The sequence below is a fragment of the Pristis pectinata genome, unplaced genomic scaffold (genome assembly GCF_009764475.1).
Source record: "Pristis pectinata isolate sPriPec2 unplaced genomic scaffold, sPriPec2.1.pri scaffold_118_arrow_ctg1, whole genome shotgun sequence".
NCBI lineage: Eukaryota > Metazoa > Chordata > Chondrichthyes > Rhinopristiformes > Pristidae > Pristis > Pristis pectinata.
In genome coordinates, this window is record NW_026262465.1 from 78,159 (window position 1) to 103,426 (window position 25,268).

General features: G+C 58.1%; 1 protein-coding gene across 1 annotated transcript in view; it reads left to right on the top strand.

Moving 5' to 3' along the window:
* LOC127567114 (palmitoyltransferase ZDHHC5-like) overlaps positions 1 to 21,361 on the top strand; it is a 29,049-nt gene extending 7,688 nt beyond the window's left edge. The window contains exons 2-11 of the mRNA XM_052009799.1: positions 9,790 to 9,911; positions 11,178 to 11,335; positions 11,440 to 11,612; positions 12,806 to 12,908; positions 13,365 to 13,456; positions 13,753 to 13,885; positions 15,195 to 15,318; positions 16,207 to 16,325; positions 18,457 to 19,013; positions 19,364 to 21,361. Of these exons, the coding sequence (XP_051865759.1) occupies positions 9,790 to 9,911; positions 11,178 to 11,335; positions 11,440 to 11,612; positions 12,806 to 12,908; positions 13,365 to 13,456; positions 13,753 to 13,885; positions 15,195 to 15,318; positions 16,207 to 16,325; positions 18,457 to 19,013; positions 19,364 to 19,553 (1,771 nt within the window). The 3' untranslated portion in view covers positions 19,554 to 21,361. The remainder of the gene's footprint in view (positions 1 to 9,789; positions 9,912 to 11,177; positions 11,336 to 11,439; positions 11,613 to 12,805; positions 12,909 to 13,364; positions 13,457 to 13,752; positions 13,886 to 15,194; positions 15,319 to 16,206; positions 16,326 to 18,456; positions 19,014 to 19,363) is intronic.
* The last annotated feature ends 3,907 nt before the right edge of the window (positions 21,362 to 25,268 follow it).

Below are 25,268 nucleotides of genomic sequence, written 5' to 3' on the forward strand. Positions count from 1 at the left end.
CTAAAGCCATGTCATGTACTTATCTCTCCTAATCTAGGTGGAAAGAGCCTACTCACATTAACTCTGTCTATGCCCCTCATCATTTTGTAAACCTTATCAAATCTCCCCTCGTTCTTCTCCGCTCCCAGGAATAAAGTCTTAACCTGTTCAATCCTTCCCTGTAACTCAACTCCTGAAGACCCGGCAACATTCTAGTAAATCTTCTCTGCACTCTTTCAATCTTACTGACATCCTTCCTGTAGCTCGGTGACCAGAACTGCACACAATACTCCAAACTCGGCCTCACCAATGACATACAACCTCACCATAACATCCCAACTCCTGTACTCAGTGCTTTGATTTATGAATGCCAGGATGGCAAAAGCCTTCTTTACACCCTGTCTACCTGTGACGCCACTTTCAGGGAATTATGTATCTGAACTCCCAGATCCCTCTGTTCCTCCGCACTCCTCAGTGACCGACCATTTACTGTGTGTGTCCTCCCTTGATTTGTCCTTCCAAAATGCAACATCTCACACTTGTCTGCATTAAATTCCATCTGCCATTTTCTAGACCATTTTTCCATCTGGTCCAGATCCCTCTGCAAGCTTTGAAAGCCTTCCTCGCTGTCCACAACGCCTCCAATCTTAGCTGATCCAATTTACCACATTATCGTCTAGATCATTGATATATACAACAAACGGCAATGGCCCCGACACAGATCCCTGAGGCACACCACTAGTCACAGGCCTCCAATCTGAGAAACAACCGTCCACAACCACTTTCTGTCTTCTCCCACTCAGACAATTTCGAATCCAGTTTACAACCTTTCCATGGATACCCATTGACTGAACCTTCTGAACTAATCTCCCATGTGGGACCTTGTCAAAGGCCTTACTAAAGTCCATGTAGACAACATCCACAGCCTTTCCTTCATCTGCTTTCTTAGCGACCTCCTCAAAAAACTCCACAAGATTCGTTAAACACGATCTACCATGCACAAAGCCATGCTGACTACCCTTAATCAGCCCTTGGCTGTCCAAATACTTATATGTCCTATCTCTCAGAACACCTTCCAATAATTCAGTCACTACTGATGTCAGGCTCACTGGCCTGTAATTACCTGGTTTACTCTTCGAGCCTTTCTTAAACAACGGAAAACCATGATCTACCCTCCAGTCCTCTGGCACTGCACCCGTGGCTAAGGACATTTTAAATATATCTGCCAGGGCCCCTGCAATTTCTACACTAGTCTCTCTTAAGGTCCGAGGAAATATCTTGTCAGGCCCGGGGGATTTATCTACCTTTATTCGCTGTAAAGCAGCAAGCACCTCCTCCTCTTTAATCTCTATATGTTCCATGACTCTACTGCTTGTTTCCCTTCCTTCCATATCCACGATGCCAGTTTCCTGAGTAAATACTGATGCAAAAAAACTGTTTAAGATCTCCCCCATCTCCTGAGGCTCCACACATAGACGACCACTCTGATCTTCTAGGGGACCAATTCTGTTTCTTACTGTCCTTTTGCTCTTAATATACCTGTAGAAACCCTTCGGGTTTACCTTCACATTATCTGCCAAAGCAGCCTCATGTCTTTTTGCCTTCCTGCTTTCCTTTTTTAGTATTTTCTTACATTTCCTATACTCATCCGTTCCTAGTTGCCTATACCTGCTATACACCTCTCTCTTTTTCTTAACCAGCTCACCAATATCCCTTGAAAACCAAGGTTCCCTATGCTTGTTACCTTTGCCTTTAATCCTAACAGGAACATACAAACTCTGCACTCTCAAAATTTCGTCTTTGAAGGCTTTCCATTTACTGAGCACATGCTTGCCAGAAAATAACTTATCCCAATCCACTCTTCCTAGATCCTTTCTCATTTCCACAAAATTGGCCTTTCTCTCCAATTTAGAACCTCCACTCGCGGACTAGACCTGTCCTTATCCATAATTATCTTGAAACTAATTGCTTTATGGTCACTGGACCCAAAATGCTCACCTACACATACTTCTGTCACCTGACCTGCCTGGTTCCCTAATAGGAGATCAAGTAATGCATTCTCTCTCGTTGGTACCTCTATGTATTGATTTAGAAAACTTTCCTGAACACATTTGACAAATTCCAAGCCATCCAACCCTTTTCACAGTGTGGGAGTCCCAGTCAATATGTGGAAAGTTAAAATCCCCTACTATCACAACTTTCTGTTTCTTACATCGGTCAACTCTCTCTCTACAAATTTGTTCTTCCAATTCTCTCTGACTATTGGGTGGTCTATAATACAACCCTATCAGTGTGGCCACACCTTTCCTGTTCCTCAGCTCCACCCATATGGCCTCTGTAGACGAGCCCTCCAGGCTGTCCTGTCTACGCACAGCTGTGATCTGTTCCCTGACCAGTAATGCCACTCCTCCCCCTTTCATCCCTCCCCCTCTATCATGTCTGAAACAACGGTACTCCGGAACACTAAGCTGCCAGTCCTGCCCCTCCTGCAACCAGTCTCAGTAGTAGCAATAATGTCGTAATCCCACGTGCCAATCCACACCCTAAACTCATCTGCCTTTACCTACAATACTCCTTGCATTGAGATAGATGCACCTGAGAACATTACTATCATGTACATCCTTTGATTTCTGTCTATACCTGCAGTCCTCGCATGATCATTTTCCTCCTCACTATCTGCTCTAACACTCTGGTTCCCCTCCCCCTGCAAATCTAGTTTAATCCCACAGGAGTAGCACTAGCAAACCCACCCGCAAGTATGCTAGTCCCTCTCCGGTTCAGGTGCAAACCGTCCCGTTGGAACAGATCCCACCTTCTCTGGAACAAATCCCAATTGTCTAGAAACATGAAGCCCTCCCTCCTGCACCAACTCCTTAGCCACGTATTTAGCTGCATGATCCTCCTATTTCTAGCCTCACTAGCACGAGGCACAGGTAGCAATCTTGAGATTGCAACCTTGGAGGTCCTGTCCTTCAACTTTGCACCTAGTTCTTTAAACTCTCTTTGCAGGACCTCCTCCCTTTTCCTATCCACGTCATTGGTCCGTACGTGGACCACCACATCTGGCTGCTCACCCTCCCTCCTGAGAATATAGAGAACTCGATCTGAGATATCACGGACCCTGGCACCAGGGAGGCAACAGACCATCCGGGATTCTTGATCTCTCCCACAGAACCTCCTATCTGTCCCCCTAACTATTGAATCCCCTATCACTACTGCTCTCCTCTTTACCCTCCCTCCTATCTGAGATAAGGGTCCCACCTCGGTGCCAGAGACTTGACCACTACAACTTGTCCCTGGTAGGTCGTCCCCACCAGCAGTATCCAGAACGGTATACTTATTGTTGATGGGAACAGCCACAGGGGTGCTCTGCTCCTTCTGTCTAATCCCCTTCCCTTTCCTAACAGTCACCCAGCTACCTGCCTCCTGACTTTTAGGTGTAACTATCTCCCTGAAACTGCTATCTATGTCTGCCTCTGCCTCCCAAATGATCCGAAGTTCATCCAGCTCCAGCTCCCTAACACCGTTTGCCAGGAGCTGCAGCTGGATGCACCTTTTACAGGTGTGGTCAGGGACAAGCGTGCTGTCCCTGACTTCCCACATACTGCATACGGAGCACACAACTGCCCTAGCTGCTGCCTTCATTACCCAATCCAACTTCAATTAACTTAAAGGAACTTACCGGCCTTACCTCTTAGGGTGCTAGCTCTTCCTCAGCCTCTGCTCGCCGAAGCCTCAAGGATCCACTCCTACCCTGAGCCAGTCACGCACTGGCCGCTCCTCTTAGTTACCCCTCCTGATACTTGTCCCTCTCAATTACTTCAAGTACTCACTCTAATTAACCAATAAGCACGACTTGTAAATACTCAGCCCCTACCTGTTAGGGACCCGCTCCTCCAACCGCTTCTGGGCTGATCCTGAAATTGTATTGCATACCGATCGTACAGGTCAATTCATTACACAATGCAATTACAATGAGGTAGTACAGAGTGCATTGAGATAGTACAGGGCGCATTGAGGCAGTACAGGTAAAAACACTAACAGTACAGAGTAAAGTGTCACAGCTGCAAAGAAAGTGCAGTGCAATAAGGTGCAAGGTCACAACAAGGTAGATCGTGAGGTCAGAGTCCATCTCATCGTATAAGGGAACTGTTCAATAGTCTTATCACAGTGGGGTAGAAGCTGTCCTTGAGCCTGGTGGGATGTGCCCTCAGGCTCCTGTATCTTCTACCTGATGGAAGAGGGGAGAAGAGAGAATGACCTGGGTGGGTGGGGTGATTATGCCGGCTGCTTCACCAAGGCAGCGAGAGGTAAAGAGGGGAGGCTGGTCTTCGTGATGCACTGGGCTGTGTCCACAACTCTCTGCGGTTTCTTGTGGTCCTGGGCAGAGCAGTTGCCGTCCCAAGCCATGATACATCCAGATAGGATGCTTTCTGTGGTGCATGGGTAAAAGTTGGTGAGAGTCAAAGGGGACAAACCGAATTTCTTCAGCCTCCTGAGGGAGTAGAGGCGCTGGTGAGCTTTCTTGGCCGTAGTCAAACATGCACGGGGTGTAAATGCCATTAAAATTAGCTCGCAGCACAGCACGAAACGAGGACAAATGCAAGTTGATATAAACTTAAATTAACGCGAGTTTTGCACAACTTGCTGCTGTGCAAAATCAGCAAAGGTGGAGAGCGAGAGACGAACTCGTACGGTCTAAGATGGGAAACACTGAGCAGGCCAGGCAGCATCCGTGGAGAAAAGCAGGTGGTCAACGTCTCGGGGCTGAAGATAGGAAAAAGAGAGAGCCTGATATATAGGAGGGAAGACCAGAGCAGTGATAGGTGAACAAAAGAGGGGAGGTGGGGTGGGACAGAGTTGGTGATAGGTCGATGCAGGTAAGAGATGGTGATGGTCATGGTCAGGTGCCAGGGGGGAGCAGATCCACCAGGGAATGGGTCATAGGGAAGGAGAGAGGGGGGAAAGTGGGGGGGTGAGGAAAGGGAAGAAGAGAAGAAATATGGTGTGTAGTGTGTGTGGATTACCTAAAGTGGGAGATTTCAATGTTCACACCATTAGAACATCGAACACTACAGCACGGTACAGGCCCTTCGGCCCACAATGTTGTGCTGACATTTTATCCTGCTCTAAGATCTATCTAACCCTTCCCTCCCACATAGCCCCCTATTTCTCTATCATTCATGTGTCTAAGAGTCTCGTAAATGTCCCTCATGTATCTGCCCCCACAACCTCTGCCGGCAGTGCGTTCCACGCACCCACCACTCTCTGTGTAAAAAAAAGACTTACCCCCTTATACCTTCCACCTTAAAATTATGTCCCCTTGTGTTAGCCATTGTCGCCCTGGGATAAAGTCTCTGACTGTCCACTCGATCTATGCCTCTTGTACACCTCTATCATGTCACCTCTCATCCTCCTCCTCTCCAAAGAGAAAAGCCCCAGCTCACTCAACCTACCCTCGTGAGACGTGCTCTCCAATCCAGGTAAATCTCCTCTGCATCCTCTCTAAAGCTTCCACATCCTTCCTATAATGAGGCGACCAGAACTGAACACAGTACCCCAAGTGCGGTCTAACCAGAGCAGCAACATCACCTCACGGCTCTTGAACTCAATCCCCCGACTAATGAAGGCCAACACTCCACACGCCTTCTTAACTACCCTATCGACCTGCGCGGCGACCTTGAGGGATTGACGGACGTGGACCCCAAGATCCCTCTGTTCCTCCACACTGCTGAGAGTCCTGCCATGAACCTTCCCAGACGGAAAACGAGGCGCTGTTCCTCCAGTTTGCACCTGGAACTCTCCCGGGGAGCGGAGGAGGTTGGAGGCGGTGCAGGGGCGGTGGGGTATCCCTGGGGCAGGAGGGAGTGAGCGATGGAGGGAGCAGTCCCTGCAGAAAGCAGAGAGGGGTGGTCTTGGTTTATTATTGTCATTTGTACCGAGGTCCAGTGAAAAACTTGTCTTGCATACTGATCATACAGGTCAATTCATTGCACAGTGCAGTTACATTGGGTTAGTACAGGGTGCATTGATGTAGTACAGGTAAAAACACTAACAGTACAGAGTAAAGTGTCCCAGCTACAGAGAAAGTGCAGTGCGATAAGGTGCAAGGTCACAACAAGGTAGATCGTGAGGTCAGAGTCCATCTCATTGTATAAGGGAACCGTTCAATAGTCTTATCACCGTGGGGTAGAAGCTGTCCTTGAGCCTGGTGGGACGTGCCCTCAGGCTCCTGTATCTTCTACCCGATGGGAGAGGGGAGAAGAGAGAATGACCCGGGTGGGTGGGGTCTTTGATTACACCGACTGCTTCACCAAGGCAGCGAGAGGTAAAGACAGAGTCCGCGGAGGGGAGGCTAGTGTCTGTGACGCGCTGGGCCGTGTCCACAACTCTCTGCGGTTTCTTGCGGACCCGGGCAGAGCAGTTGCCGTCCCGAGCCGGGATACATCCGGATAGGAGGCTTTCTGTGGTGCATCGGTAAAAGCTGTTGAGAGTTAAAGGGGACAAACCGAATTTCTTCAGCCTCCTGAGGAAGTAGAGGTGCTGGTGAGCTTTCTTGGCCGTGGTGTCTCCGTGGTTGGACCAGGACAGGCTGCTGGTGACGTTCACTCCAAGGAACTTGAAGGTCTTGACCCTCTTGACCTCAGCACCGTCGATGTAGACAGGAGCATGTGCACTGCCCCCTTTCCTGACGTCAATGGGGTGGGGAGGGGAAGGTGCACTCGGCGGCTGGGGTCCTGTTGGGAGATGGCAGAGAACGATGTGTGGGATGAGATGTGAGGGCGAGGGGGGGAATCCCCCCATCCCTGCTGGCTCTGGAGGGGCGGGGGCGAGAGCAGAGGGGCGCGGGGTCTGCCGGCTCCTATACCTCCTGCCTGACAGCACCATCGAGGGGAGGGCACAGGGCAGGTGCTGGCGTTTTCCCCAAGGCAGTGTCCTCGGCAGGATGTCCGCACCAGGGCGCGGCTATGCAGGCATCAGCAGGGAAAGTCAGCAACTGAAAGGCGTCCTGTGTAACGCGGAGGGGAGGGTAAAAATTCTGCTGTTCCCACCCTCGGGCAAGGAAGAACTGGTTTTTCCAGCTCCTGGCCTTGTCTGAATTCTCTCCTGCCCTCCCTCGCACCCAACTCTCTCCCCCCCCCAACTCTCTCCCCCCCCCCAACTCTCTCCCCCCCCCCAACTCTCTCCCCCCCCCAACTCTCTCCCCCCCCCCAACTCTCTCCCCCCCCCCAACTCTCTCCCCCCCCCCAACTCTCTCCCCCCCCCAACTCTCTCCCCCCCCCCAACTCTCTCCCCCCCCAACTCTCTCCCCCCCAACTCTCTCCCCCCCCAACTCTCTCCGCCCCCACCCCCTTTCTCTCTCTCTCTCCCTCTCTCTCTCTCTCTCTCTCTCTCTTTTCTCTCTCTCTCTCTCTCTCTCAAACACACACACACACACACACACACACACACACACACACACGCGCAGAGGAACTCAGCAGGTCAGGCAGCATCCACAGAGGGAAATAAACAATCGACGTTTCAGGCTGGGACTGGAAGGGGAGAGGGCAGAAAGTTGGGAGGGGGATGTTGGGGGGGAGAGGAGGACACACAGGTGAGAAGGGGGAAGGTGGGGTGGGCTGGGGGGAACGTGGAGATGCAAGAAGCTGAGAGGTGATTCGGCCAAAGAGGCAAAGGGCTCGAGGAAAGGACGCATCCGGTCGGAGAGTGCCAGCGGGCCGTGGGATAAAGGGTAGGAGGTGGGCAGGTCACAGCTACAGAGGAAGTGCAGTGCAATAAGGTGCAAGGTCACAACAAGGTAGATCGTGAGGTCAGAGTCCATCTCATCGTAGAAGGGAACCGTTCAATAGTGTTATCACCGTGGGGTAGAAGCAGTCCTTAAGCCTGGTGGTCCGTGCCCTCAGGCTCCTGTATCTTCTACCCGATGGGAGAGGGGAGAAGAGAGAATGTCCCGGGTGGGTGGGGTCTTTGATGATGCCGGCTGCTTCACCGAGGCAGCGAGAGGTAAAGACAGAGTCCGCGGAGGGGAGGCTGGTGTCCGTGATGCGTTGGGCCGTGTCCACAACTCTGCGGTTTCTTGCGGTCCCGGGCAGAGCAGTTGCCGTCCCGAGCCGGGATACATCCGGATAGGATGCTTTCTATGGTGCATCGGTAAATGTTGGTGAGATTCAAAGGGGACAAACCGAATTTCTTTAGCCTCCTGAGGGAGTAGAGGCGCCGATGAGCTTTCTTGGCCGTGGCGTCTATGCGATTTGACCAGGAGAGGCTGCTGGTGATGTTCACTCCCGGGAACTCAAAGCTCTCAACCCTCTCGACCTCAGTGCCGTTGGTGTGGACAGGAGCAGGTGCACCGCCCCCTCTCCTGACGTCAGTGACCAGCTCTGTTGTTCTGTTGACATTGAGGGAGAGCAATGCATTGACACCCTCGGACACAGGTGAAGCGCTGCCTCACCTGGAGGGACTGTCTGGGACCTTGAGTGGCGGTGAGGGGGGCAAGAGATGGTGTCGGGACGGGTGTGACACTTCAGGGATAAGTGCCGGGAGGGAGGGTGATCTGCGGGGAGAGACAAGAGGACAAGGGAGCGATCCCTGCGGAGGGAAGGGGAGGAGGAGGCAGGTCCTCGGAGGCTTTGCGGTTGACACCAGGTTGTGCGCATGCGTGCATCTGAGGGCGGTCGAAATGTCTGATACCACAGGGCATGCATTGAAGATGTGGGAGGGGGCAGGTTTTACTTACACAGGGAGTGGTGGGTGCCTGGAACGTGCTGCCGGGGCAGGGGGTGGGGGCAGATACGACGGAGGGGTTTCAGAGGGCGTTCGGTCGGTATGCAGAGAATGGGGATGGATGTGGACTGGGTGCAGGTAGACGGGATTGGGTGTCATTAACTTGATCAGTTCAGCACAACGTTGTGGGCTGAAGGGCCTGTTCCTGTGCTGTGTCTCTGAGCGTGTGTGTCTGTGTGTCTCTGAGTGCGTGTACAGTATGTCTGGGTGTGTGTGTCTCTGAGTGTGTGTGTGTGTGTGTGTGTGTGTGTCTCTGTCTGTCCCTGAGTGTGTCTATGTCTCTGTGTGTGTCTCTGAGTGTGTGTGTCGCTGAGAGTGTGTCTGTGTCTCTGAGTGCATGTGTGTCTGTCTGTCTCTCTCTCTCTCTCTCTCTGAGTGTGCTTGTTGGGGGGGGGATGGAGGGGAGAGAGGGAGAGAGAGCAGGCTGTCCTATCCTGCACCTAAGGTCTCCAGGCCGGTCTCAAAGCCTTGCGGTGGAAGCAAACAAGTTTATTGCAACCAAGCGGTTTCCTGTTCTGCTGTCATCACCGCCAGCTTCGCCCTGCCTTGTTTTGTTACTGCAACATTCATTCCCAATCGCCATGTCCTTCAACTTCACATAAAGGTTCAAGTTCACCGTGTACCCCGACAGTGTCTCCCCCCCCCCCCCCCAAACGTTATACGCAGTGTGGGCACCGAGCGCTCCCGGGACACGGGTCAGACACAGTGTGGGGGCTCCCTCTCTGTCACCCCCACAGTGTGTGTTCCCCCTCCCCCACGTTATACCCAGCGTGGGCACCGAGCGCTTGTGGTTCGATACTTCTGTGGAAAAGTTGACCTTGAGCCGTTCTGGGGAGTGGGGATGGGATGGAAAGCTCTGTGTGCATGTGTTCCAGTTCAGGGGGGCATTGACCACAGAGAGTGGGCTCGCCGCTGGAATCACTGGCTCTAACTTGTTCCCCCCTCTCCTCCCTTCACCTCCCCCTTCCCCTCCCCTTCCCTGCTGGTGGCCTCCCGCCACTCCCCCACTCCCACCTGCTCCCTCAGGTGCCCGTGGCTCAGCCAGACGTTCTCACCGGCCATCCCCGTCTACAACGTGATCATCTTCCTCTTTGTGCTGGCCAACTTCAGTATGGCCACCTTCATGGACCCCGGCATCTTCCCACGAGGTGAATCTCTGTCTCCTCGTGTGTGTCCTCCCCCCAACTCTCTCCCACCCTCCCCCCTCTCTCTCTCTACCCCTCCCCCTCTCTCTCTACCCCTCCCCCTCTCTCTCTACCCCTCCCCCTCTCTCTCTTCCCCTCCCCCTCTCTCTCTTCCCCTCCCCCTCTCTCTCTTCCCCCTCCCCCTCTCTCTCTTCCCCCTCCCCCTCTCTCTCTTCCCCCTCCCCCTCTCTCTCTTCCCCCTCCCCCTCTCTCTCTTCCCCCTCCCCCTCTCTCTCTACCCCCTCCCCCACTCTCTCTACCCCCTCTCTCTCTACCCCCTCTCTCTCTACCCCCTCCCCCTCTCTCTACCCCCTCCCCCTCTCTCTACCCCCTCCCCCTCTCTCTCTACCCCCTCCCCCTCTCTCTCTACCCCCTCCCCCTCTCTCTCTACCCCCTCCCCCTCTCTCTACCCCCTCCCCTCTCTCTCTACCCCTCCCCTCTCTCTCTACCCCCTCCCCTCTCTCTCTACCCCCTCCCCCTCTCTCTCTACCCCCTCCCCTCTCTCTCTACCCCCTCCCCCTCTCTCTCTACCCCCTCCCCCTCTCTCTCTACCCCCTCCCCCTCTCTCTCTACCCCCTCCCCCTCTCTCTCTACCCCCTCCCCCCTCTCTCTACCCCCTTCCCCCTCTCTCTCTACCCCCTCCCCCCCTCTCTCTCTACCCCCTCCCCCCCTCTCTCTCTACCCCCTCCCCCCCTCTCTCTCTACCCCCTCCCCCCCTCTCTCTCTACCCCCTCCCCCCCTCTCTCTCTACCCCCTCCCCCCCTCTCTCTCTACCCCCTCCCCCCCTCTCTCTCTACCCCCTCCCCCCTCTCTCTCTACCCCCTCCCCCCCTCTCTCTCTACCCCCTCCCCCCCTCTCTCTCTACCCCCTCCCCCCCTCTCTCTCTACCCCCTCCCCCCTCTCTACCCCTGCCCCCCTCTCTCCACCCCCTCCCCCCTCTCTCTCTACCCCCCCTCTCTCTCTACCCCTCCCCCCCCTCTCTACCCCCCTCCCCCCTCTCTACCCCTGCCCCCCTCTCTCTACCCCCTCCCCCCTCTCTACCCCTGCCCCCCTCTCTCTACCCCCTCCCCCCTCTCTACCCCTGCTCCCCCCTCTCTCTACCCCTGCTCCCCCCCTCTCTCTACCCCCTCCCTCCCCTCCTCCCTCCCTCCCCCTCCCTCCCCCCTCCCCCCCCCCCCGGTGCGATCTCACCAATGTGTTGTTCCTCTTCCCCCCCCCCCCCCCCCCCAGCCGACGAGGACGAGGACAAGGACGACGACTTCCGAGCCCCCCTCTACAAGAACGTGGAGATCAAGGGCATCCAGGTCCGCATGAAGTGGTGCTCCACCTGCCGCTTCTACCGGCCGCCTCGCTGCTCCCACTGCAGCGTCTGCGACAACTGTGTGGAGGTAGGGTCCCTGGGAGGGGTGCCGAGGGAGGGGAGGGGTCCGGGGGGCGAGCGAGCAGGCTCTGACCACCTCTCCCTCTCTCTCCCCCCCCGCCCCCCATCCAGGAGTTCGACCACCACTGCCCCTGGGTGAACAACTGCATCGGCCGCCGCAACTACCGCTACTTCTTCCTCTTCCTGCTCTCGCTCACCACCCACATCGTGGGCGTCTTCTCCTTCTCCCTGCTCTACCTGCTGCACCACCTAGACAGGCTGTCGTCCGTGCACACCGCCGTCACGTATCCTGAGCGCCCACTGCCCCGGGGACGGCTTCCTGCCGGAGAAAAAGAGAGCGCGGGGTCCTGAGTCCTGCCCCGGGGACGGTCTTCTGCTGGTGGGCCATTGGTGTTGGAATTGGTTGATCATTGTCACTTGTACCGAGGTCCAGTGAAAAACTTGTCTTACACACCGATTGTACAGGTCAATTCATTACACAGTGCAGTTTCATTGGGTTAGTACGGGGCGCACTGAGGCAGTACGGGGCGCACTGAGGCAGTACGGGGTGCATTGAGGTAGGAGAGGTACAAACACTAACAGTACAGAGTAAAGTGTCGCAGCTACAGAGAAACTGCAGTTCAATAAGGTGCAAGGTCACAACAAGGTAGATCGTGAGGTCAGAGTCCATCTCATCGTGTAGGGGAACTGTTCAATAGTCTTATCACAGTGGGGTAGAAGCTGTCCTTGAGCCTGGTGGTCCGTGCCCTCAGGCTCCTGTATCTTCTACCCGATGGGAGAGGGGAGAAGAGAGAATGTCCTGGGTGGGTGGGGTCTTTGATGATGCCGGCTGCTTCACCAAGGCAGCGAGAGGTAAAGACAGAGTCCGCGGAGGGGAGGCTGGTGTCCGTGACGCACTGGGTTGTGTCCACAACACTCTGCGGTTTCTTGCGGTCCCGGGCAGAGCAGTTGCTGTCCCGAGCCGGGATACATCCGGATAGGATGCTTTCTGTGGTGCATCGGTAAAAGCTGGTGAGAGACAAAGGGGACAAACCAAATTTCTTCAGCCTCCTGAGGAAGTAGAGGCACCGGCGAGCTTTCTTGGCCGTGGTGTCTCCGTGGTTGGACCAGGACTGGATGCCAGTGACGTTCACTCCCGGGAACTCGAAGCTCTCGACCCTCTCGACCTCAGCGCCTTCGATGTAGACGGATGCATGTACACCGCCCCCTTTTCTGAAGTCAGTGACCAGCTCTGTTGTCTTGCTGACATCGAGGGGAAGGTTGACATCGAGGGAGGAGAGGGAGCGCAGTGTCCTCAGTCCTGCCCCCCTGCCCCTGGTGTCCCTGCCCTGGGGACGGCCTCCTGCCGGTGGGGGTGGGCGGGGGCATCTGTGGGAGGGCGTGTGTGTGTGGGGAGGGGACGTGCAGGGGGTGGGCAGGAGGGACAGCGCGTCTTCCCCTCTCTCTCTCCGTTCCGATCCTTGACTCCCAGGCGCAGTATGGCAGTGATGTGCGTGGCCGGTCTATTCTTCATCCCCGTGGCTGGTCTCACCGGCTTCCATGTGGTGCTGGTTGCCCGAGGGCGCACCACCAACGAGCAGGTAGGGACGGGGTGTCCTCGCTGTCTCCCTCCCCTCCCCTCCCCTCCCCCATCCTCCCCTCCCCTCTCCTCCCCTCCCCTCTCCTCCCTCCCCTCTCCTCCCTCCCCTCTCCTCCCTCCCCTCTCCTCCCCCCCCCCCCCCCCCAGGGTTAGGACCAGCAGCCTGGAGTGTGTGTGCGGGACGGTTGTTTTATTCTGGGAGGGTGGAGGGGACAGGACAGAGGGGATGGGGAGGGTGGACGGGACAGAGGGTGGACGGGACGGGGGTGATGGGACAGAGGGGAGAGGGGGAGGTCTGGGACAAAACGGTGAGCTGGGACAGGGGCGTTGCAGTCCCGGTGTGTTCCGGGGGGGGGGGGGGGGTCGGGTGGGGAGGGAGGGGGAGCAGGACCTCATCTGCAGGCAGGTCACCCTCCCTGTCCATTCCCATCGCTCACTGGCTGTTCTTGTGTTGCAGGTGACGGGGAAATTCAGGGGAGGGGTGAATCCCTTCACACAGGGATGTTGGAGGAACATCTCCTACGTCCTCTGCAGTTCACAGGCACCCAGGTGAGTGGGAGCCCCCTCCTCGGCCCTCCCTCCTCATCATTCCCTCTCCCACAGCGTTCCCTCCCTCCCTCCCTCACCCCCTCTCCCACGGAGCTCCCTCCCTCCTCATCCCCTCTCCCACGGCCCCTCGTTCCCTCTCTCCCCTCCTCACAGCCCCTCGTTCCCTCTCCCACCCTCTTCGATCAGACCTGTTCTCCCTCCTCCCTCTCCCCCCTCCTCCCTCCCCCTGTCCCGCCCTCCTCAGTTGAGCCCTCCGTCTCATGGCACCGCTCTCTCTCTCTCTCCCTCTCTGCCAGGTACATTTCCCGGGAAAAGAGGGGGAGCCAGGTCCCGGTGCAGACGCCCTTCGTCCGCCCCACCATCTCTGACACCGAGGTCACCATGAAGTTAATGGACAACGGCATCCAGACGAGCCTCGCGCGCACTCGGGTACGGGGGCGCGAGGGCGCGGGGTGGGGCAGGGGGTGCTGTGTGCGAAGGGAACAGATCCGAAGGGTCTCGGACTCTGAACGCAGTCTGGCAAGGAGGGATCTTACTCACAAACGCGGGGAAAGGTAACGGGGGCAACACACACACACACACACACACACACACACACACACACACACACACACACACACCCCGGTGGTAGTGAGCATGGTGGAGTCGCAACAAGGGTAAGGTGCGTGCGCACGCACACACTCTCACTCTCTCTCTCTCTCTCTCTCTCTCTCTCTCTCTCTCTCTCTCACACTCACTCACTCACTCACTCACACACACACACAAAACGAACTGGGTACATACAATCAAGGAAAAACAATACGTTACCTGCCACCTCTTGACATACTATTAGTATTGGTTTATTATTGTCACTTGTACCGAGGTCCAGTGGAAAAACTTGTCTTACACACCGACTGTACAGGTCAATTCATTACACTGTGCAGTTACATTGGGTTAGTACAGAGTGCATTGAGGCAGTACAGGGCGCATTGAGGTGGTACAGGTAAAAACAATAACAGTACAGAGTAAAGTGTCCCAGCTACAGAGAAAGTGCAGTGCAATAAGGTGCAAGGTCACAACAAGGTAGATCGTGAGGTCAGAGTCCGTCTCATTGTATAAGGGAACTGTTCAATAGTCTCATCACAGTGGGGTGGAAGCTGTCCTTGAGCCTGGTGGTACGTGCCCTCAAGCTCCTGTATCTTCTACCCGATGGGAGAGGGGAGAACTAATTTCTCCAGCACCGTTTCACGGTTGCTCGGCCCAGAGTGAAGCAGACTCTCCGAACTCTGCCAACCGGTGCACAGCTTTATCGACGAGGCATCCCTCGGAGACAAAAAGAGAGAGAGCAGAGCACATGCGGCACTCTTTATAGTGCTGGAGGGCTGAGGGGTTCCAGCCCAGGTATTTCAAACAGGCCAACGGCCCAGGGCCAGGTACAAAGGTGCTGAAAGGGACCAGTGGTCAGGTGTGCACTGATGGGTGGGGCGAAGCCAAACCTTGATCAGCAGTGTCTTCCAACAAGGTAGGGGCAGTGCGTCCAACTCAACTCCACTAACGCCCGTTCTCTCTCTCTCTCTCCCCCCTCCCTCCCTCTCTCTCCCCCCTCCCTCTCTCTCCCCCCTCCCTCCCTCCCTCTCTCTCCCCCCTCCCTCCCTCCCTCTCTCTCCCCCCTCCCTCCCTCCCTCTCTCGCCCCCCTCCCTCCCTCTCTCGCCCCCCTCCCTCTCTCGCCTCTCTCCACCCACCCTGCCCCCCCGGCAGTCTCGGGGAAGTCTGGTGGTGATGGAGAGTCAATCGATGGATGTGGATCCTCCGCCGCCTCCCAAACCGGACCTGACACGGTATTCCGGGCTGCGGACTCACCTGTCACTGGCTACCAGTGAGGGTAAGTCATCGCGCTGCCCAAACACACCCAACTCCGCCTGCTGGGGTAGAAAGTCTCTCGCCCACATTATACCCAGTGTGGGCACCGAGCGCTCCCGGGACACGGGTCAGACACAGTGTGGGGGCTCCTTCTACATCACCCCCACAGTGTGTGTCCCCCCCACCCACATTATACCCTGTGTGGGCACTGAGCGCTCCCGGGACACGGGTCAGACACAGTGTGGGGGCTCCTTCTACATCACCCCCACAGTGTGTGTCCCCCCCACCCACATTATACCCTGTGTGGGCACTGAGCGCTCCCGGGACACGGGTCAGACACAGTGTGGGGGCTCCCTCTACATCACCCCCACAGTGTGTGTCCCCCCCCACCACGTTATACCCAGTGTGGGCACCGAGCGCTCCCGGGACACGGGTCAGACACAGTGTGGGGGTTCCCTCTACATCACCCCCACAGTGTGTGTCCCCCCCCACCACGTTATACCCAGTGTGGGCACCGAGCGCTCCCGGGACACGGGTCAGACACAGTGTGGGGGCTCCCTCTACATCACCCCCACAGTGTGTGTCCCCCCCACCCACGTTATACCCAGTGTGGGCACCGAGCGCTCCCGGGACACGGGTCAGACACAGTGTGGGGGCTCCCTCTACATCACCCCCACAGTGTGTCCCCCCCCCCACGTTATACCCAGTGTGGGCACCGAGCGCTCCCGGGACACGGGTCAGACACAGTGTGGGGGCTCCCTCTACATCACCCCCACAGTGTGTCCCCCCCCCACCACGTTATACCCAGTGTGGGCACCGAGCGCTCTCTGTGTTTCTCTCTCTGTTTCTGCCCCACTTGCCGTTGTTCTGACACTGTATCTTCTCTCTCTCCCCCTCCTCCTTCACGCAGAGAGCAACCTCCTTCATCGGGCAGACAACCCACCAACCCCCACCATGTACAAGTACCGGCCCGCTTACAGCAGCCCCGGACGCAACCACGTGGCCCTCACGCACTCTGCCAGCGACAAGGTACGTTCCTCCCGCTCCTTCCTCTGTGTTGCTCCTGTCGCCTGCCGACTCATTACCCCTCGCCCCCGCCCCCCTGTAACCGGCCCCAGATCCACCTTGATCTCCATCCCAGGCGGAGGAGGGACCTCGGTGTACGAGGGTAGGACACACATACACCGTGAACAGCGGGGAGTGCGGAGGGACGTCGGTGTACGAGGGTAGGACACACATACACCGTGAACGGCGGGGAGTGCGGAGGGACGTCGGTGTACGAGGGTAGGACACACATACACCGTGAACAGCGGGGAGTGCGGAGGGACGTCGGTGTACGAGGGTAGGACACACATACACCGTGAACAGCGGGGAGTGCGGAGGAACCTTGGTGTACGAGGGTAGGACACACACACACCGTGAACGGCGGGGAGTGCGGAGGGACGTCGGTGTACGAGGGTAGGACACACACACACCGTGAACGGCGGGGAGTGCGGAGGGACGGAGGTGTATGAGGGTAGGACACACATACACCGTGAAAGGCGGGGAGTGCGGAGGGACGGAGGTGTATGAGGGTGGGTGTACCTCAGTCTCTGCCCTCTGGTGTTCGATTCCCCACTATGGGGCAATGATAATTGTAACCCCACTGTTGGAGGCTCTCAGAAACGTCAGTCAGATCGCCTCTCGTCTTCCGCACCCCTCCCTCGCTCTCCAACCCCTCCCCTCCAACCCCTCCCACCCGCCACCCCTCACCCTCCCCCCTTCCCTCACACACCGCTCCCTTCCCTCCTCTCCAACCCCTCACCCTCCAACCATCCTATCCCTCCAATCCCTCACCCCTCACCCTCCAACCAACCCCTCGCCCTCCGACCCCTCGCCCTCCGACCCCTCGCCCTCCGACCCCTCGCCCTCCAACCCCTCGCCCTCCCTCCAACCCCTCACCCTCCAACCATCCTATCCCTCCAATCCCTCACCCCTCGCCCTCCAACCCCTCGCCCTCCAACCCCTCGCCCTCCAACCCCTCGCCCTCCAACCCCTCGCCCTCCAACCATCCTATCCCTCCAATCCCTCACCCTCCCTCCAACCCCTCACCCTCCAACCATCCTTTCCCTCCAACCATCCTATCCCTCCAACCCCTCGCCCTCCAACCATCCTATCCCTCCAACCCCTCACCCTCCAACCATCCTATCCCTCCAACCCCTCACCCTCCAACCATCCTATCCCTCCAACCATCCTATCCCTCCAACCATCCTATCCCTCCAACCCCTCACCCTCCAACCCCTCACCCTCCAACCATCCTATCCCTCCAACCCCTCACCCTCCAACCATCCTATCCCTCCAACCCCTCACCCTCCAACCATCCTATCCCTCCAATCCCTCACCCTCCAACCAACCCCTCCCTCCAACCCCTCACCCTACAATCCCTTACCCTCCCTCCACCCACCCCCTGCTCTCACCCTCCAACCCCTCCCTCTCCCCCTCGTGCTCCAACCCCACCCTTTGCCGCCCCTCCCTCTCCCACTCTCCCCATCCCCCTCCTTCCCCCCTCCCTCCAACCCCTCTACCCCCTCTCGTCTCACCCTCCACCCCATACCTCCCTCTTACCCTCCCTCCCCAGCACCCCTCACTCTCCCCCCTCACTCTCCCCCCTCACTCTCCCCCCTCACTCTCCCCCTACTCCCTCCACCCCCTCACCTCACCCTCCACACACTTCCTCCCCATCCCCCCTCCACACCCTACCTCCCCGTTCACCCTCCAACCTCCCTCCCCTCACCGCTCCCTCCTCCGCTCTCGCCCTCCCCTCCCACCACTCTAACCCTCCTCCCTCCCCAGCTGTTGCCCTCCTCCATGATCCCTCCCCATTCTCCTCCTGCCCTCATCCACCCCCTCCCTCCCTTCCCCCTTAGCCTCCACCCCCTCCCTCCTCCCTCACCTTTCCCTCCCTCCCCTTCTCCCTCTGCCCCCTCGCCCTCCTCCCCTTCCTCCCTCCCATGCTTTCGCCCTCCTCCCCTTGCCTCCTCCCTTCCCTCCGTCTCCTCCCCACTGTTCCTGAGTCCACGTGTGTGATGGGATCACTGATTCTCTCCCTCCCTCCCTCTCCCTCCCTGAGGCACGCGTGCGATGGGATCACTCACTCTCCCCCCTCTCCCTCTTCCCACAGGTGTCGCCAGGGGACCTGTCTCCGGAGCTGGCGACGGCCGAGGGCCTCAGCAGCCAGAGCCTGGGCTCGGGGGGCCGCCCCTCGCCCCCCCTGTACCGCAGCTTCCCGACGGAGCCCACCTCGGAGGGCTCCCGCTCCTCCTGCAGCCTGCGGGCCCCCGAGGGGCCGCCCCGCTCCGAGGGCACTACCTCCACCTCCTACAAGAGCCTGGCCAACAACCCCACCCGGGAGGGCAGCCTCTCCTACGACAGCCTCCCGCCGGCCAGCCTGCCGGCCAGCCCCGAGGACAGCGAGGGTCCCCGTCCTGCCGGCTACCACTCCCCCTTCCTCTCGGCCCAGCAGCGGGAGGCTGACCTCCTCCTGCTCCCGCCCCCCCACCGCAGCCGCCCTCCTCCCTCAGCCGAACGGGAGAGGCTGCTGGAGGCCGGAATGTCCCACCGAGACCCTCGGCCGCCGACGGGACCCTCCCAGCAAAGCCGGCTGCTCCGGGCCGCCTGCTCCCCGCCAACAGAGGCCGCAGAGGTCTCAGGGGTCACCCATCCGCTCCTGACGCACAGGTGAGTGTGGGCTCGTCCGAGGGGGAGAGGGAGAGGGGCGCGGAGGGACGTAGAGGGAGCCCCCTGCACTGTGTCCCTGGAGCGCTCGGTGCTCACACTGGGTATAACGTTGGGGGGACACTGTGGGGGTGATGTAGAGGGAGCCCTCACACTGTGGGGGTGATGTAGAGGGAGCCCCCACACAGTGTCTGACCCATGTCCCGGGAGCGCCCGGTGGGGGACACACACACTGTAGGGGTGAGTGTCAGGGCAATTCCTACTGTCCTAGAGTTAGTCCATATACTCCATATCCACCGCATCATCTCTCCCAACGTCCCGAATTAACCTCTCCCCTCCCCCCTCTTGCACAGAGATGAGGCACGGACGAAGGCCGCCCACGTCAGGAGCAACGGGCAGCCCAAGAGCACGAGCAAGGGGGACCCGCATCAGACGTCGCCCCCGCCCGGCCCCGGCGCCTCGGGCTCCGCCACCCTGAGCCCCAACAAGGGGGTGAAGAAGGTGTCCGGCGTGGGAGGCACCACCTACGAGATCTCGGTGTGACGGAGGGAAAGGGGTCCCCGTTCCCAGCGGGAGGCGCGAGAGAGAGAGAGATGCGCGCGCACACACGCGGACTTCCGGGAAGGGTCCTCCTTTCCCTGCGATGTGTTGGGAGTTTTTAGCCAAGCTTAAGTCGTCGGCGAGGCCGAGCGAGAGAGAGAGAGACGGGGAGGTGCAGCGGGAACGGATCGACAGAGCAGCGGATGCCTGCGGATTCCACGGGCGGTGACAGGGGAGCACTGCGCGCGTGTCCGTCCTCTCAACGCTCCCTCCCGCAGTTTTCCTCCTCTCCCACTCTCCCCATCTCTGGATCTCTCTCCCCCACCGCCCCCTCCATGCCTGATCTCCTGCTCTCTGTAGTTCAAGCCAGCTCACTCCTTTTCCTCTCCTCCCCCTCCTCTCTCCTCCCCCTCCTCTCTCCTCCCCCTCCCTCCTCCTCTTCTCCCCCTTCCTCTCCCCCCTCCTCTCTCCCCCTCCTCCCTTCCCCCTCTCCCTCCCCCCCACTCTTCTCTCTGCTCTCCCTCCCCCCTCCTCCTCCTCCCTCCCAAACAACGAGTTAGATCATTGAGACCTGGACATTGTGCAATTGTGTTGAGTCAGGGGCTGCTCTGCCATGTCCCGGGGAGGGGGGCCTCGACTGCAATTGACCGGAGCCTCGAGCAGGACAAAGACTTTTGCAAAAAAAAACTTAAGAAAAAATGGTTTTTTTATATATATAATTAAAGGGATTATTTACTCTGTATCATCCGTGCATTGGCGGCACTTTGCACGTGACCCTCCCTCCTGCCCCTCGCCCCCACTGCACGGGCGTAGTATCGGGGCAGGCGATACCTCCCCGCTCTTGCTCCGCCCTCATCCACCTCGGGGTGATGGAATCCACGACACTCCGGGGACAGAGGAACGCCTCGGAACGTCCCGTTCCCAGCCCGCGGATGCTGGGGAGGAGAAACTTTCCCCGCTGTTGTCGGCGGAAGCTGCTGCCGTTTCCGCTGCTGGGTACCGGTTTTTTCCCTCAGATCTTCCCCGCCCGCCGCAAGTCGTTCTCCCTTCCACGGGGAGGAGTTTCTGTCAACGGCGGGGTGGGAGAAACACGAATCGAAGTCGGGTTTACTGTCAAGCCCACGCATGCACACAGGTAGCGACGAGAAATTGCCAGGGGCACAGACCATCAGAGAAAGAAGGGTTCACGAGAGAAGGCATTGATTATGCAGGGTTTTTCACAAGAAAGGACACAGTCCGAGCAAATTTTTATCAATGACTTGGATGAGGGGGTAGAAGGGTGGGTTGGCAAGTCTGCAGACGACGCAAAGGTCAGTGGTGTTGTGGACAGTGTGGAGGATTGTCGAAGATTGCAGAGGGACATCAATAGGATGCAGAGCTGGGCTGAGAAGTGGCAGATGCAGTTCAACCCGGAGAAGTGCAAGGTGGTGCACTTTGGAAGGACAAACTCCAAGGCACTCCGGGAGGTCAGACGTGAGGGAATGGCTCACAGTGAACAGCAGAAGTGTCGACATACAGCGGGGTCCCAGGGGTCCCGAGCCCACCGCTCCCCCCGAAAGCGGCCACACAGGTCGACGGGGGGGGGGGGGGGGGGCGCGGTAAAGAAGGCGTCCATCATGCTCGCCTTCACCGGTCGGGGTACTGGTCGCGCGCCCCACTCCCCCAGTTATGGGGGGGGGGGGGTTCTTCGGAGAGAGGGTGCGGGAGAGGTTTGCCGGGAACGCCGCCCGGATCAGAGGGCGCCAGCTACAAGGAGAGGTCGGACAGACTCTGGGGTCGCTCCCTCCGGAGTGGCGGAGGCCAAGGGGGGAGGTTTATCAGACGACGGGAGGCGTCAGTAGAGGAGACGGCCGGTGTCTGTTGTTCCCCAGGGGGTGGGGATATCTAATACTGGAGGGGGTGTGTTGAAGGGGAGGTGGGGTGGGGGGGGAAGTTTTTTTTTACAGAGGGAGAGGTGGGTGCCTGGAATGTGCTGCCGGGAGAGGGGGTGGGGGCAGATACGGGGGAGGGGGTGAGACGGACACGGGGATGTGCCGGGGACGGAGGGAGGGGGACTGGGGGGTGGGGGAAGGTGTTTGGTTTAATTCGGCACCGTGTACAGCACAGACACATTGGGCTGAAGGGTCTGGTCCTGGGCTGTGGATGTTCCACGTTCTCCATTACTGACCTCAACAGCCGACTCCTTGTTCCGCGAAGCCAGCAATTCCGCCGTGGATTCCTTCCCCACAGTCCCTTTCCCAACACAACGCACACTCACGCACAGGCACACTCACACAGACTCAGAGTTACAGACACACACAGAGTTACAGACACACAGTTACGGACACACTCAGACACACACAGAGTTACGGACACAGACACACAATTATGGACACAGACACACAGAGTTATGGACACAGTTACGGATGCAGACACACAGTTATGGACACGCTCAGACACACACAGTTATGGACACAATTACAGACACACATACACAGTTACGGACACAGACACACAGTTATGGACACGCTCAGACACACAGAGTTACAGACACAGAGTTACAGACACACATACACAGTTACAGACACACTCGTAGACACAGTTACGGACACAGACACACAGTTATGACACACACAGAGTTACGGACACAGTTACAGACACACTCAGAGTTACAGACACTCAGAGTTACGGACACAGTTATGACACACTCAGACACACGCAGTTACAGACACACACAGTTACAGACACACTCAGAGTTACAGACACTCAGACACAGAGTTATGGACACGCATACGCACACTCAAAGAGAGACACACTGACGCGCGCGCAGTCACACACCCGCAGACACACACACCAACACAGACAGACAAATACACACACGGGCAGACACACACACACTGACATGCACACATTTTATACCCAGGTCGGACTGAATAACTTAGCCACAGTAGAAAATATAATTTTAATGCACGATTCCTTCAGAGGGGATGAGAGACAGTTCACCAACGCCTGTAAATGCTGGTCTCTTGCTACACAGGATAGTGTGTATGTGTCCCCTGGACCCTGCCACCTTCGGGACGGGGTCCCACCCACACGCAGAGAGCACGCCGTCGTCGGAACGGGACGATCTCGCCTCCCGCGGACTGCCCGCTCCCATCCAAGGGCCGGGCTGGGGGGGGAAAGTCCCTCAACTCCCCACCCCATCCCCACCTCCCCTTCGGACCCAGAGGGAAGGAGTTCAGGGCTGGAGGGAGGGGGACAAGAGCAATGATCCCACTAGGTCTTATTCCCTCGCTGCCTGCTCTCCCTCCACCCCCTCCCCAGCTGGGCAAGGAAGGGTTGGGGGGGGGGGTGAGGCAGGAGCTTCTCGAGAGTCACCAGAGACCCTCTCGAGCACAACAGAAGGAGAAGAGACCCCCCCCCCCTCGCCACCCCCAGACTCTGGGCCCCAGGGATGTTGGCGAGAGAACATGGCGGATGTGGCGTATATGAACTAACTCTTGGACAGCAGGAACTGCCCTGACACTCACCCCCACAGTGTGTGTCCGTCCCCCCCCCCCCCACGTTATACCCAGTGTGGGCACCGAGCGCTCCCGGGTCAGACACAGTGTGGGGGCTCCCTTGACATCACCCCCACAGTGCGTGTGTCCCTCCACCCCCGGCGGCTGGTCTCAGGGCTTCCGGAAGGTCCTGAGGACGAGGTAGGTGGCGAGGTGGAAGGTAAGGAGGAAGAGGAGGAGGGCGAGGAGGTTTGCCCAGGTGGGGAGGTTGGAGCTGTAGATGTCCAGGACGTCCTGCCTGGGGATGTAGAGGGTCCCGTTGGTGACGTTCCTCATCAGGCTGCAGTGTTGGAACGCCGAGCTGTGGGGTTTGCAGCTGTGGGGGGGGAGCAGAGGGGGGGGGGGGTCAGTGACCGTCCTGGGATGGGGGGCCTCCCCCTCCCTCCCTGTCCCCCCTTCTCTCTCTCTCCCCCCTTGCCCCCTCACTGACCCACGGGGGTGGTCAGTGACTGTTCTGGGATGGGGGGGGCCTCCATCTCCCTCTCTCCCCTCCCTGTCCCCCCCCTCCCTCTCCCACCTCTCTCTCCCCCCTCACCCACTCACTGACCCACAAGGGGAGTGGTCAGTGACTGTCCTGGGATGGGGGGGGCCTCTCCCTCTCTCCCCACCTCTGTCCCCTCTCCCTTCCCCCACTCCTCCCCCCACCCAACTCCCTCACTGACCCGGGGGGGGGGTCACTGACTGTCCTGGGACGGGTGATGGAGCTCTCCCCCCTCACCTCTCTCGGTCCCCCTCCCTTCCCCCTCTCGCCCTCTCTATCCCTTCCTCATCTTCCTCTCTCCCCCACTCTCCCCTTCCCCCTCTCCCTCCCCCCTCTTTCTCCCTCTCCCCTCCCATCCCTCTCTCCAGGATGTGCCTTCACTTCCTCAGCCACCTCATGCCCACAGACCCACCTCCCTCTGATCCCTTCAAATCCTCCCCCTCCCACCTTAAACCGCCCCCAGCTTCATACTTCAGCCTCCCCCGACCCTGGGGGTGAGAAACTGTGCCCATCTGCCTTATCTCGCCCCCACCCCCGTGTTTATAAACCTCTCTCAGGTACCCCCCACCCCCCTCAGCCTCCTGTGCTCCGGGGAACACAGCCCCAGCCCCCCCCCACGTCCAACCCCTCTCCCGTCAACACCCCCGGGAACCTTTCCCGCCCCCTCCCGGCGGCTGGGTGCCCAGAACCGCGCGCGACAGCCCGAGTGTGGTCTCACCCGCGCCTCGTGCCCCTGTAACGGGACGTTTCCCACCCCCCCGTCCGATGGAGGCCAGCGGTCCGTCCATCCCCGCCTCTCCCCCGTCTCCCCGTGTCGCGGAACGACGTCTCTGTTACCCTGCCCCGGAGGTCCCTCTGTTCTGCAACACTCCCCGGGTCTCCCAGCGCACAATCTGTTCAGGGACTAGTATGCAGGGCTATAAAGTAATTTGGGAAGTGGATGGTTTCTGATTGTTTATCGCAAGGAGGGGGTGTAGGGTGGGGTGGTGGGTTGTTTCCAACACCCCCAGAAATTGGGGGAGCAAGCCTGCATTTAATGACCGTCCCTGAACGAGCAAACAGATGGTTGAGTTGTACGTGGGGTTTTTAGTGACGGTCCCTCAGGGAGGATCGTACAAAGATTTGGGGACGGTCTCTGAGATCAGTAAGTGGGACGGTTGAGGGATGGTCCCTAACTAGGTAGCGGGGGGGGGGGGGTAGCCAGGGAGGGGAGACTTTAGGGATGGTCCCTAATTAGTTGTAAAAGAGGCAAAGTGGAGAGAGAGTGAATTTAGAAATGGTCCCTAATAACAGGCAAGAATTGAGGAGAGAATGCGTTTAAGGATGGTCCCTTACTGGGTGTAATGGGGTTATTTTGCGATGGTCCCTTACTGGATATAAGGGGGAGATATTTGGAGATGGTCCCTGACTGATTTATGATAGAAAGCATTTAGAGATGGTCCCTAACTAAATGCTGCCTGTGCCCCAGAACTTTGTAAGTGTGGATGAACTGTTTAGGGACGGTCCCTAACTGGGCGGTAGGGGTGGGAGGGGTTTGGGTTCTGGCTGAGGACCTTGTGAGCTGATAGAGACGGTCCCTAACTGGGGGAATGGGCATGGGTGGATTTGGAGACTGTCCCTAATTTGGATTAATGGGGAGCCTGTGTTTGGAGACGTTCCCTAACACAGGAGGAGTGGGTGGGGGGCAGGTTTTGTAGG